Genomic DNA, 14,079 nt, shown 5'->3' with positions numbered 1-14,079 from the left:
TTTAAGGTTTTCTTCTAAAGAAAGTGTAAAGCATTAATTTCATATCATCATTATACAATTTCCCAAATCTTGAGAGATCATGTAATTTGATATATCATATACGTGATCGTATTCAGATTATATATATCAGAGATTTAGAGTTGACCAAAAAATAAAGTCTTAAAGCATATTGTTCATGTTGTACCTAATTCATAAATGTGCATTTATAAGATATAACAAATTAAATAATATATTTGTTAATTATTAGAATGAAAAACAATTAAATGTAAAATAAAGTCCGAAAATTTAGCCAGACTATAAATGCCATACCTAATTGAAGTTCTTTTCCTTGTAATAACCTATCAGTTGATAAGACATTGTGCTTATCAAAGCCTATGATAATCATATGCTGTTATAATATCCCTGATTTCCAACCTTATTATCTCGTAACTTTCACTACTATTTATACCGTCTCGTGGTTCTTCTATTCGCACCTCTCTCGCTCAAACTCCCCACTTTCTCTCTCTCTACAAATCTCTCTCGAAAGAGGAGAGAGAAAATAGTATTACTGAAACCCTCCGATCTGTTTTCGAAATATCTCATCATCCAATTTCAAAGGTAACGGATGTTTTGATTTCCTGATTTCCACATAGAATTAGACATGTTTACTTGTTATACATATGGATTTTGTTGTATTTATGCATGATTATACATCGATTATGCAGATAAGTATAGGCGTTTTTTCGTTTATATGTGCGTCTATGTTTTGGAAATTTAGGTTTCTCGTTGAGTGAACATAATGAAACAGTATTCTTGCTTTGAATTCGTTAGCTGGATTTTTTTGGGAATGAATGTTAAACCGTTGTTATTTATTTTTGAGAATTTAGAGATTGTTATTGTTGAATATGAGTAATTTATTTGTTAATTTCTGATTTAATTGCTTGCAGTTTTGGGGAAAAAGGGAAAGTTATGTCGTCTCTCAGCAGAGAGCTTGTGTTTTTAATACTTCAATTTCTAGATGAAGAGAAATTTAAAGAAACCGTTCACAGGTAGGGTTTAATAAATCGTGTATCTGTCTGTTTCTTTTGTTGTTTTGAGTTTATACGTAAATGACACATTATTTAATTTTGGTTCTGTTGTGGAGATTGGAGCACGAGTCTGGATTCTTCTTCAATATGCGCTACTTTGAGGAAATGGTGACAAATGGTGAATGGGATGTGGTGGAAAAATACCTCTCTGGATTTACAAAGGTTGATGATAACAGATACTCAATGAAGATCTTCTTTGAGATACAAAAGCAGAAGTACCTAGAAGCTCTAGATAAGTATGTTTAAATGCACTTTATTAATGCCATCATTGATGACCGACTGTGATAACTTATGAATGTGCTTTCAATTTACAGGAAGGATCGTTCTAAAGCTGTTGAAATTCTAGTCAAGGACTTGAAAGTGTTCTCAGCCTTTAACGAAGACCTTTTTAAAGAAATAACACAACTTTTGACTCTAGAGAACTTCAGGTGAGGGAAGATAGTCATGACAAGTTTCTCATTTATGACATTAATTATCTATACTTACCCAAATTTTGTTGATCATTAAATACTGATGTAACACGTGTTCAGAGACAACGAACAGTTATCCAAATATGGAGACACAAAGTCTGCGAGGGGTATAATGTTGGGTGAGCTTAAAAAGTTGATTGAAGCAAATCCTCTTTTTCGTGAAAAGTTAACCTTTCCAAGTTTAAAGAATTCAAGACTTAGGACACTCATCAATCAGAGGTTTGTATCTTGTTGATAATGATATTATACTAGGGGTAATTTCGTAATTACGCTTGTTCAATTTTCGTACATGCTTTTAAGTTTTAATCGTTTTTCACGTGTTGTAGTTTAAACTGGCAACATCAGCTATGCAAAAACCCGAAGCCGAATCCAGATATAAAAACTCTTTTTATTGATCATTCTTGTGGTCAATCACAGCCAAATGGTGCAAGAGCCCCATCCCCTGTTACCAATCCATTAATGACCAGCGTACCAAAGCCTGCAGGGTTTCCACCTTTGGGTGCTCATGGTGTAAGTGAAAAAAAAACCTGATTTTCTTTTATGTTTACTTGGTTTAAACAATCAAAAATCATGGGTAACACATCTTAATTTTGACAATTTTGTTCTTTTTTCAAGCCTTTTCAGGCTGCACCACCACCTATGGCAACTTCCATGACTGGTTGGATGACAAATCCAGCTGCTGTGCCTCATCCTTCAGCTTCTGCAGGCCCTATTGGTTTTGCTCCACCTAATAATGCTGGTATGTAATTTGGTCATGACTCATGATCATTTATTGTAATTTTTGTTCATGATTGTTAATTCGGTTGTTTATTTGCATCCCTTTTCTGTTCCACATGGAAGCTATGTTAAAGCGACCCAGGACTCCTCCTGCCAACAATCCAGCTGTAGACTATCAAACTGCTGACTCTGAACATGCATTCAAGAGAACAAGAGCATTTGGCATATCTGATGAAGTATGAACATGTAAATTTGACATTCTTAAAGATTGATTGTTGGTGGATAGTAAATGCTAACATATCTTTGATCTTAGCACAGGTTAATCATATGCATGGAAATATCTTACCCATTGCTTATGGTGGTCAAAGTCATGGTCAAAGCTCAAGCTCCTATTCGTCTGATGATCTACCTAAAGCTGTGGTGATGAACTTAAATCAGGGGTCAATGGTCATGAGTATGGATTTTCATCCTGTTCAGCAAATTCTGCTTCTTGGTTAGTTTTATATACTCAAGAAATCTAACCTCTGTTGTTGGTAGTTTATATTATGTTGACTTTTTTTTTTGTTCTATGTTGACCAAATACAAAGTTGGAACAATATCTGGAGAAATTATGATATGGGACTTAGGTAGCAGGGAGAAGCTTGTTCAGAAGGATTTCAAGGTTTGGGATATTGGTGTTTGTTCAATGCCCCTGCAGGTAAATAATACTGAAAACCCTTTTTGTTTGACGTTTGACTGTTGACTCTAGTTTACACTTTACACTTTGCATATGTATTAGGCATCTTTGAACAATGAGAATACTGCATCAGTCAATCGTGTAACTTGGAGCCCTGATGGAACCCTTTTTGGTAAACTAAGAGTTATTACTATTTTTAAAAAACACATAATATCATGCACTCCCTCCTTTCCACTTTAGGTATCCCTTTTTGCCATTTGATTTTTAAATTAACAACCCTTTTAATTTCATAATTTGGAAATGTTTGAATTTTTCTATTTCGAGGGCTACTTTAATCTTGCAATTATAATTCAAACAACAAAAAGGGTTATTTAAAGGAGATCAGAGGAGTGTGTCGCTTTAATGTAGCCACATTATCATTATTAAATTTCTTATAGGTGTTGCATACTCGAGGAATATTGTACATATATACTCTTATCATGGTGGTGATGATCTACGAAACCACTTGGAGGTTTGTATATTTATTATTTTTTTAGTTTTTGTTTGCTTTCCTTTTTAGGTGGTGATAAATGATAATGCAGTTTTTTTTTTTTTTTTTTTTTTTTTTTTTTTTTTTTTTTTTAAAAATATGTTTGATGTTTATGATTCATATCATCATCACAAGTTTATTGGATTTGGTTATACAGATTGAGGCTCATGGTGGCAATGTTAATGATCTTGCTTTCTCTTATCCAAACAAGCAACTTTGCATTGTAACTTGTGGAGATGACAGGTTGATAAAGGTTTGTATCGTTAAGATTACTTTTACATACTATTGGAATTCAATTCCCTACATTTCCTCCTTATAAAGATGAAGTTTTTTTTACAGGTGTGGGATGCAGTAACAGGGGCTAAACAGTATACATTTGAGGGTCATGAAGCACCTGTATATTCTGTATGTCCACATTTTAAGGAAAACATTCAGGTAAAACCAATTCTCTCAAACTTTTAACATCTCAACTATTACAAAAATTCTTCCAGTTTTAACCTTATTTTCTGTTTGCACCAGTTTATTTTCTCAACAGCAACAGATGGCAACATAAAGGCATGGCTGTATGACAATATTGGTTCAAGGGTAGACTATGATGCGCCAGGTCATTCATCCACCAGAATGGGATACAGTTGTGATGGGACAAGGTTATTTTCATGTGGGACAAATAAAGAAGGAGAATCTTTTATTGTGGAATGGAATGAAAGTGAAGGTGCTGTAAAACGTACATATAATGGGCTTGGAAAACGAGCTATGGGATTTGTGCAGTTTGATACTACAAAAAACCGATTTATTGCTGCTGGTGATGAGGGTGTGGTTAAGTTTTGGGATATGGACAATGTTAACTTGTTGACAACAATTGATGCCGAGGGTGGTTTACCGGTAATCATCCCGTGTTTTTGTTTTTTGAAATTCACCGGAATTGGAATTGGAGATTCCATTCCATGGTGTTTCTTTAATGTGCTTTATTATTAATAATAACGGCTCATAACTTTTACCTGCAGGCTTCTCCTTTTATACGGTTTAACAAGGAAGGAATTCTGTTAGCTGTTTCAACAAGCGAGAATGGAATCAAAATTCTAGCAAATCAAGATGGGGTTAGGTTACTAAGAACAATGGAGAATCGTTCTTTTGATGCCTCCAGAGTCGCATCCGCATCTTCCATGAAGGTAAAAAAATTCTCACACCAGATTCTAATTCAAGTTCTACTCTTTTCCTTTTTTGCCCTTGGTTCTACAATGCCATATATAGTAAAGTAGTAAACACTCTTTACAGGGACTGACTGCAATGATGCCAACATTTGGTGGTGCTAATGCTAATGCACCCGGTGGACCAAGCATGATGGAAAGAGTTCCCCCAATGCCCTCCATGGTCATGATGGTGAGTGTTTTTTGCTTTCACTATGTGTTGTGATTTTATATATAAATATTTTTGTTAATGATGTTAAATGTTTAATGATGTGTATAGAGTGGTGAGAGTCGGAATCTGGTAGATAGGCAAAGAATTGGAGATGAGGCCATGGAAAAATCTAGAAATTTGAAAGTGACAGAAATCTCTGAACCATCACAGTGTCGATCCTCAAGGCTTCCAGATGATACATCCTCTGCAATGCGGGTATTGTTATTCAAGAAATAGCAACCTACTTTCATTTATTCTTAAATTATTACAGCATCCTTGTAATTTCAAAATTAAGGCATTGTACTTTGAAAAAACTACCCAATTATAGCAATAAATACACTTTGAATTATTTTCTGAATAGGACATTACGATTTGAAAAATCTATCCACTTTTAGCAGTGATAACTGGTTTGTATTTGGGTAGATTTTTTGAAGTAAAGAAATGAATAGAAGTTCGTTGCTCTTTCAGTGAATCTATCAAAGTCAAGTGACTCCTCCCCTCATTTTTTTTTTCTCTCACTCTCTCTCTCTCTCTCTCTCTCTCTCTCTCTCTCTGTGCATTTGTAGGTTACAAGATTGATTTACACTAATTCAGGAGTTGCAGTCTTAGCTCTAGCAGCCAATGCTGTCCATAAATTGTGGAAATGGCAGAGAAATGACCGCAATTCAACTGGGAAGGTATTTCCTAAGTTTCTTTTCATTGGATAACAACAGTAAATGACCATTTTACCCTCTTCAACATATTTAACCTATTTATATTTAACTGTGTATGAACAAGAAGAGTAAATGACGAATTTACCCTTTGTAACATACTCAACCTATTTATTGTGCTCAAGAATTTTTTTGCATTGGTGTCTGGATAAGTGCTGTATGAAGTATATGAAGAAAGACTGTTTTTTTGGTAAAAAACATGCTTTGTTTTGTTTTAGGCAACTGCTAGTGTACTGCCTCAATTATGGCAACCAGTGAGTGGTATATTGATGACAAATGATATCAGTGAAACAAACCCTGAAGATGCCACCGCATGCTTTGCATTATCAAAGAACGACTCCTATGTTATGTCTGCTTCTGGTGGAAAGATTTCTTTGTTCAATATGATGACCTTCAAGGTAACAACTCAACACCTACAAAAGCTGTTTATTTTATATCATATACAGAAAAACACAACATGCTTCCACCATTTTATCGATGTAGCCACTTTACTGATTAAACCATTATATATTTTTCCTCGGTATTGAAAAAGGTTAAAATACAGAAAACACAATGCACAACGTTCTGAAAACATATTTGTTACTCAGTTCTGAAAAAGGTTACCCACTTTACTGTTTTTTTTTTTTTTTTTTGGACACCTACAAAACCATTTGCTTTAGGGTACTTTTTTAACAGTTTAAAAAAATATTGGTTACCCAGTTCTGAAAAAGGTTAAATTGCAGAAAAGCGCAGCATACTTTGAATATTAGCTATTATATTTTTATGATCATTATTTAATTGGTAAATTGATATAATTAATGAAAGGTACATTCAGCTTCTTTTTTGTATTTTAATCTCTGACACATCTGGTAAAATGCAGACAATGACTACATTCATGCCCCCTCCACCTGCAGCAACCTTTCTGGCTTTCCATCCACAAGATAACAATATTATTGCCATAGGCATGGAGGACTCTTCAATCCAAATATACAATGTCCGAGTGGATGAGGTCGTTTTTTAGTTTTTTTATTGAAACCTAAATCTTGTGTAGGGTCTGTTTCTAATCGAAGTGACGTTTAATTCTTTTTTTTTTTTAATTGTTTATTTGAGCAGGTGAAAACCAAACTTAAAGGCCATCATAAACGAATAACAGGCCTGGCCTTCTCTAATGTCCTTAATGTGTTGGTATCTTCTGGTGCTGATTCTCAGGTATGTGAAACTGGAGGCTTTATAAATGTTTATGAATTTACAAAAAAAAAAAATTATAATGTTGCATTTATATTTTTGTAGTTGTGTGTGTGGAGCACGGACGGATGGGAGAAGCAAACAATCAAACAATTACAAATTCCAGGAGGACGTGTCCCTGCTGCCCATGCTGATACACATGTCCAGTTCCACCAAGATCAAACTCACTTGCTAGTTGTTCATGAATCCCAAATTGCCATTTTCGAAGCACCTAAACTAGATTGCCTAAAGCAGGTGTTTTTACTCATAATAATACCTACCAATCTACTTACATTTCTTCCAATGATTGAACTTGAATTACATTGTCTTTTTTTTCTTACAAATATAGTGGGGTCCACGTGAGGCAAGTGGTGCAATCACACATGCTACCTACTCATGCGATAGTCAATCGATATATGTAACTTTTGAAGATGGAAGCATCGATATTTTAACAGCATCAACACTCAGATTACGTTGTCGGATCAGTTCCACCGCTTACCTCCCTACAAATCCAAAGTCAGTAATACCAAACCAACCTACTTTCCTTCATTACCTTCATATTTCTTTCTTGCATTCATCCAGTAGACTTTCTAAATTCTAATAATAATAAATGTTTTCTCAGTTCAAGGGTGTATCCACTTGTTATTGCTGCACATCCATCCGAACCCAACCAGTTTGCTTTGGGACTTACTGATGGTGGTGTGTGTATAATCGAGCCGCTTGAGTCTGAAGGGAAATGGGGCGGCTCGCCGGTGGTTGAAGGTGGTGTGGGGCCAAGTGCCGCTGCTGGCGGAGGTAGTGCTGGTGGTGGTGGTGCAAATGCAACTAACTGATGGAATCAAACTCAGAGGTAGAGCCGAAGGGTGTTTCTGACTTTTTTTTTTTTTATTTGAGCAAGATGAAAGGTTTAGAGGTAGGTGGTTATCCCGGAAAGATAGTGTTATAGAGTTTATAGAATAGACACAATATCAACATCTGTCTGTAGTCAGAGATGTTGGTGTTTTATTACCTTTAGAATTAGTAGTAGGAAGAGTTTCGTTTGTAAAGTTTTAACAACTACAAGGGCTGGTTTTGGGCAAATCCCATTCTCATGCCCTCTTCTGTCTTCTCCTTTTAATCGTAAGTCACTACATTTTCATCTCAATTTTCCTGTGGTTTTTGACCTCTTATTCTTATATATATATATATATATGTTACAATTAACTTTGAGGTGAATAAGAGACAATATCACTTTGGCCACATCATAAATCATAAGAGCATCCACAATGGTGATGATAAGTACATAACTGATGAAGATGAAAATTGGTTGAATTTTATTAGAAATAAAGGTTAGTGGCACGATTCAAGAGGGGTACGAGAACAAGGAAATCAAAAGATAATTATGAATAACAACTATGACAAACTAGCCTTTTATTTATGCTAGAAATTAAGAAATCAAGGACATGATTCTACAGCCTAATTTCCTGGATAATCATTAATTAAATTGATTGTCTAAAATCATCCAGTGATTTGACCAAGAGGATTGAGCCGGTTTCCAAAGATAGAATACAGTTGTTCCACTTTCATAGCTGTGACTTGATCTTTCCTTCTTGAGTACACTTTTAATGGTGGATCCTTACATCGGATTTCAACTCATCTTTAAGACCATTCAAGAACACCACTAAGAGACAATGATCAGGCCAATTTGAGACCCTAGAGGATCTCCTACCGAACTCCTGTTGGTATTCTTGAGCTGAACTAGTTTGTTTGATGTTACACAAGAATTCATCTGGGTTTTGTAAACGATTGGGTTAATTCCTCCCAAAAAGTGATGGGTTGGTCGTTAGAGAGCCAAGAGTAAAGGTCCAAGTCATCAACCTCTAGATGCATTGAGGCCACTTCAACCTTCTCCTCATCAGGTATTTGATAATACTTGAAGTATTTTTTAGCTTTCAGCACCTACTCGTGAGGATCTCCTCCGCTAAAAGTCGGGAACTCGATTCTCTTTTAGGGCCTATATGGTTGTCGTGTCGGCCCCTCCAGGAACTTTCCCCTTCATCACTCTTTCTTCCTTGGGAACAATTTCTTACCTTTAAAGTTGCAATCTCCTCCCTCTGAGCTGCTATATCTGCTTTCAACGTATCAACTAACTCCAACTTTGCGGGTATAGCCAATGGAAATTGCTCCGGGTTGATTACTGCCATCGTTTGAGTTATTCCAGGTTTGCACCATTTCGTTTTCCGGCAATGGAACCAAATGCTAAGTACAAAACTGATGAAGATGAAAATTGGTTGAATTTTATTAGAAATAAAGGATAGTAGTCTGATTCGAGAGGGGCACGGTCTCCGATTACAAGAACAAGGAAATCAAAAGATAATTTTGAATAACAATTATGACAAACTAGCCATTTATTTATACTAGAAATTAAGAAATCAAGGGCAAGATTCTACACCCTAATTTCTTGGATAATCATTAATTAAACTGATTTCCTAAAATCATCTGGTGCTTTGACCAAGAGGATTCAGCCCGTTTCCAAAGACAGAATACAACTATCCCATTTTTGTAGTTGTGACTCGATCTTTCCTTCTTGAGTACACTTTTAATGGTGGATCTTTATCAGGTGAGTTCAATGAGAGAGTTGAATGAGGTGACAAGTCTATTTGTCATTCAATGGATTAAACTCTATCATAGTGAGATATCACATTGACATTAAATAGATTTGGAGTTCAATGACTATTGAACTCTTCAATGGAAAAAAAGAAAGTTTTTAATTCTTAAATATAGATTATAAATTTGTTTTTTTTTTAATTTTCTGTTGAATTTTATAGAGTTCAATGCATTGTAAGAAAACATTAAGGGAGTTGTATGAAATGTAAAAAAAATGATGTAACAATCCATTGAACTCTATGTAGTTCAATGCATGTGGATGTCTTAGGAAAAAAATATGATATTTTATTAAGAGATAAAAAGTACATATATTTTAGGCAGTTAAGTCAAATTAACTAATAAAAAACAAATCATATTTCGCATTTTATTCAACACATTCAAATTAAATCAATTTTTTTAGAATGCAATCTCATTCAACACGTTCAAATTTGTTTTCTAGTTCATTCTCATATAACATTCTTAAAGAATACACACACACACACACACACACACACATATATATATATATATATATATATATATATATATATATATATATATATATATATATACTAGGTGTGTGATCCGTGTATTACACGGGTTTATTAAAAGTTCCAAAAGTAAAAGGTGTGAGCAAAAAAAAGACCATTCATGCAAGTTTTGGTAACCACAAGGACCATGTTCATAATAAAATAAGTAACAACTGAGTTCGTGACCTTTGGTAAATCACATGGACCCTTTATGTAATTTAATCTTAATTAACTTATACTAATAAAATTAATTAATATGAATTCACAAATAGAATGTATTATCTACATTAATATAATTATACATTAATTAATATATTAATAAAAAGAGAAATTCACAAATAGGAAGTTATTATGTACATTAATTAATTAATTAATAAAATTAATTAATATGAGATGGTATTTAATAGGTGAAATTTGACTAAAAATGAAAAATTCTATAAAAATGACAAGTAGATATTAACTAATTCAAAAAATCTAGAAAATAACAAGTGTCAAAATAAATAAGAAGATGACATGTGGCAAAATCATTCTTATTTATTAGGATATATATATATATATATATATATATATATATATATATATATATATATATATATATATTAGACAATAACATTAACATACTATTCCTTAAGAAAAATGTATTGCAATATATTCAAGAATATATACTATAAAAATAAGAAGCATTCTCATAAAACAACCATTTATAACATAAAACAATAATATATACAACATGTTGAATTATATACACAACCTTCTATACTACATTCTTTAAGAATATATTTGTAATATATACTACATTCTCTGTATAATCTAACATTCTTGAAGAATATACAAAATAGTTATAATATATTTAAGAATCGGTTTGTCAGGCCAAACTGAAATATGAAAATCATACATTCTTCTCCATTGATCATCATTTCTTATCACCTTTGGTCTCGATCAACCAACACTATTTGCACCATTCTTGAACCATCAATTTTTTTTTCAGCCTTTCATTGTTAAAAAATATGTTGGTTTTAGTATTTCCTTCTTGAAGAATACATTTATCATACACTACTTTCAGTCTTTCATTCTTAAAAAATACAAAAACTAATGTTCATCATCAACAGAAAACACGACCTGCAAATCAAATTTAAAGAAAGAAGAAGAAGGGCCCTGCAAAAAAGTAAAGACATTAAAAAACAAAATTGATAAAACAAACTAGGTTGTATGTTCTTCTATGCTATCCCCTTTATGCAGTATAGGAATTCGAAAGACAAAAGAAAAATAGTAATACAATGGTTGAATATGGTGATGCGAGATATAGATGAATATGATTGCATGCCGATGGTGATGTACGATGAAGATGGAAATGGTTTTAGTGGTTGAATGTGTTGGTGACGTCAATATGAGATGGTGGTTGTTTGGAGAAGAAGATGTCAATTGACCACACCATTAGGTTGCTGCGTTCCAAGAAGAGTCAACTATGAAACATTTTTATAGTTCCTTAGATGGTCGTCAAATTCTTGACTAAGATAGTCTCAACTCCTGCTAGATTGGAGGATCATAATCCTTTTTTCCTTTGTTGATTCTCTACTTGGTTCTGGAATGCATCTTAGATGTTTCAAACTTATGTTTAATCAAATAAACATATCCTTATCTATTGAAGTCATTAGTAAATGTAACAACGTATCTCTATATGGTAACCATGTATTGTGGCTGATTTGAACAGTCCAAAAACATCGGTGCGTATAAGGTCAACGGATAATATTTTAATTCATATATTTTATTCATAATTTGGCTTAAGATATACTTTTGTTCATAATTTGAATGTTATAATTGTTTAGTTTATATACTAATCTACATTGTGATAATATTTTAATTCATATATTGTATTCGGTTTAGGATTTTATAATTTTTTTAGAACAAAAACATTTAACATCTTTAGATTTTAAAGTTGAATCTTCAATTTATCATCATGAAACCAATATTTTTAGTTTCGTTTAATTTAAAAAAAAACTTTTAATACTGTAATTGTTAATAATGTTTGCATTATCTCTAAATATTATTAAAAAAGAACCTTTAACAGAATGTAGCACTATAAGGTGATTCCTTTTTGGTCATGTATTCTTAGAATTTGCGTGTTGCCTCTTCCTTGCATCTCCAATTATCACACCTCTGTTTTGGCTTCACACAAATCTCTACAAAATGAAGCAAACATCTCCTTCAAGACATCTTTTGAAAATATATGTCATCATTAACCCTAATTAATATTGTTCATAATTTAACTCCCTTATTTATAGTTTTTGGCTTCAAAATTCAAACTTGTTTAGTTTTTTTCTTTTTAAAAAGCTTATTAAATAAGCATATCAATAATTATGTTATCTTTAATATATATTAAAACAAAAATCTTATGATATCATCTTAAACAATTTGGGTCATTGATTGTATTTCAATCCTATGTTTTCCACCTTTAGATCAAATTGCTGACATCATCTTCCCAAATGGAAAAATTAACTTAAATCCATTGAAATGGAATGTATCTAATTATAATAAAAACTTCTTATATTTTAAATCTTGAATTTCCAGTTATAAAGATTTGAAAATGGTCAACTTTAAAAACATAATACTAAAATCATTTCAGTTAAGACATTAAATATCAACCATCAATATAAATCCATTTATATTAGCAAATCATTAATATAAAATCCATTTTTATTAGGAAACCATTAATACCAAAAAATCAGATTCAAATTATCACATACATATACGATTCATCCTTAAATCCGCGGCTCACACTTATTTTCAATCATTGTTTTTCTTCAAACATTCTCCTACAACATCATTCTTATTGCTTATAACTTTGATCATTATTCTCTGCTTCAAACCTTCGTTGTCGTGCACTAGAAGGTCGGTATCTTCTTTAGCTTTTTTATATTTTTTTCGATTATTTTTTTGTTCCTGTATCAAATATATGTATTCATATATTTCGATTTTCTTTGTCACAACTTACATGAAATCGATTAACAACTTTTCTGAAACTTTTCAAATAAATAGGAAAAACTATTACGTACCTTTAATCCAAAAAAAATGTACTTTGATAGAAACCAGTTAAAACATAATATAGCAAAGTACTTTGATAGAATGACAAATGCACCCTACCCATTTTCCTATTCATGGTAATCAATTTTTTGTGTATTCATTTACCATGATACTTCCATTTTTTTATCCGAAGGGTAAATCATTAATTTAGTATGTATAATGTTCATCAGAAGTGTAAATCAATAATTTAATTTAAACATTGATCAAATCGTAAGCCGCTACTATTTATGTTTGTTTGATTATCTCAACCTGGTTACTGATTTTGATTTTATATAATATCTTAAATTGTTGGTTGAATTACAGGGATTGCAATCTTGATATAGAACTTAAATAATTTGTTAAGATAAATATGTGGTAATACCGAATAGAAAATAGAGGATAAGGGTATAATAGGAATAAAGAGATATTTTTTAGTGTTTGAATGTAAATTAATATCCTAATATGATGGTTGAATTACAACATTTCTAACTTTAAATTGAAATCATAGCTAAATGTTATTGATACTGTTAGATAATTTTTTTTTAAATGTTAAGTACGATTTTAAGGTTTAGGGCAAAAAGGTAATTTTATTTGTGATAGAATAAAGAAGGAAGATTCGAATTTTCCTTTTGAAGGTATCAATAAACTCCTAAATTTATGTGATTTATTTTAATTTGATTGCAAATTAGATGCAAGAAACCTTTAAGTAAGGACACATAAGGGCAAAAGAGTAATTTGACTTAGGAAACTCGAAAAACATTGGGCCGGAAAAAAAATCAACAATAGATATTGATATGACACGTATACTAAAATGATTTTTTAGCATGATACTTTTATTTTTTATCTGAAGGCTAAATCATTAATTTAGTATGGACTATGTTCATCAGAAGGATAAATCAGTAATTTAATTTAAAAATGGATCAAATTGGTTGTTGTTACTATTTTTGTTTGTTTGACTATCTCAACTTGGTTACTGTTTCTGACTTTATTGTCGAATATAATAACTTCATATTAAACCATTTTTAGGAATGTACGTGTAAAGTACATTGTTATAACATTTTTAACAGTAACCCGTTGTGATTTTTTCGTGTTGT

The 14,079-nt window shown here is 32.2% G+C and overlaps 1 protein-coding gene across 1 annotated transcript; it reads left to right on the top strand.

Moving 5' to 3' along the window:
- Window positions 1-447: 447 nt before the first annotated feature.
- Window positions 448-7,914, top strand: LOC111878247 (topless-related protein 4). The gene is made up of 25 exons (XM_023874754.3): window positions 448-597; window positions 927-1,028; window positions 1,124-1,303; window positions 1,382-1,495; window positions 1,598-1,756; window positions 1,864-2,047; window positions 2,153-2,276; window positions 2,378-2,490; window positions 2,573-2,747; window positions 2,842-2,951; window positions 3,033-3,102; window positions 3,368-3,441; window positions 3,617-3,712; window positions 3,799-3,894; window positions 3,979-4,341; window positions 4,464-4,628; window positions 4,735-4,839; window positions 4,927-5,073; window positions 5,424-5,534; window positions 5,786-5,965; window positions 6,427-6,555; window positions 6,660-6,755; window positions 6,837-7,025; window positions 7,120-7,286; window positions 7,393-7,914. Exons 2-25 carry the CDS (start codon window positions 949-951, stop codon window positions 7,601-7,603), a joined length of 3,438 nt encoding a protein of 1,145 aa, XP_023730522.1. The 5' UTR covers window positions 448-597; window positions 927-948; the 3' UTR covers window positions 7,604-7,914.
- The last annotated feature ends 6,165 nt before the right edge of the window (window positions 7,915-14,079 follow it).

Source organism: Lactuca sativa, chromosome 8, assembly GCF_002870075.4.
Source record: "Lactuca sativa cultivar Salinas chromosome 8, Lsat_Salinas_v11, whole genome shotgun sequence".
NCBI classification, from domain to species: domain Eukaryota; kingdom Viridiplantae; phylum Streptophyta; class Magnoliopsida; order Asterales; family Asteraceae; genus Lactuca; species Lactuca sativa.
Note: the sequence above shows the minus strand (reverse complement) of the source record. Positions and strands in the feature narration are given on the sequence as shown.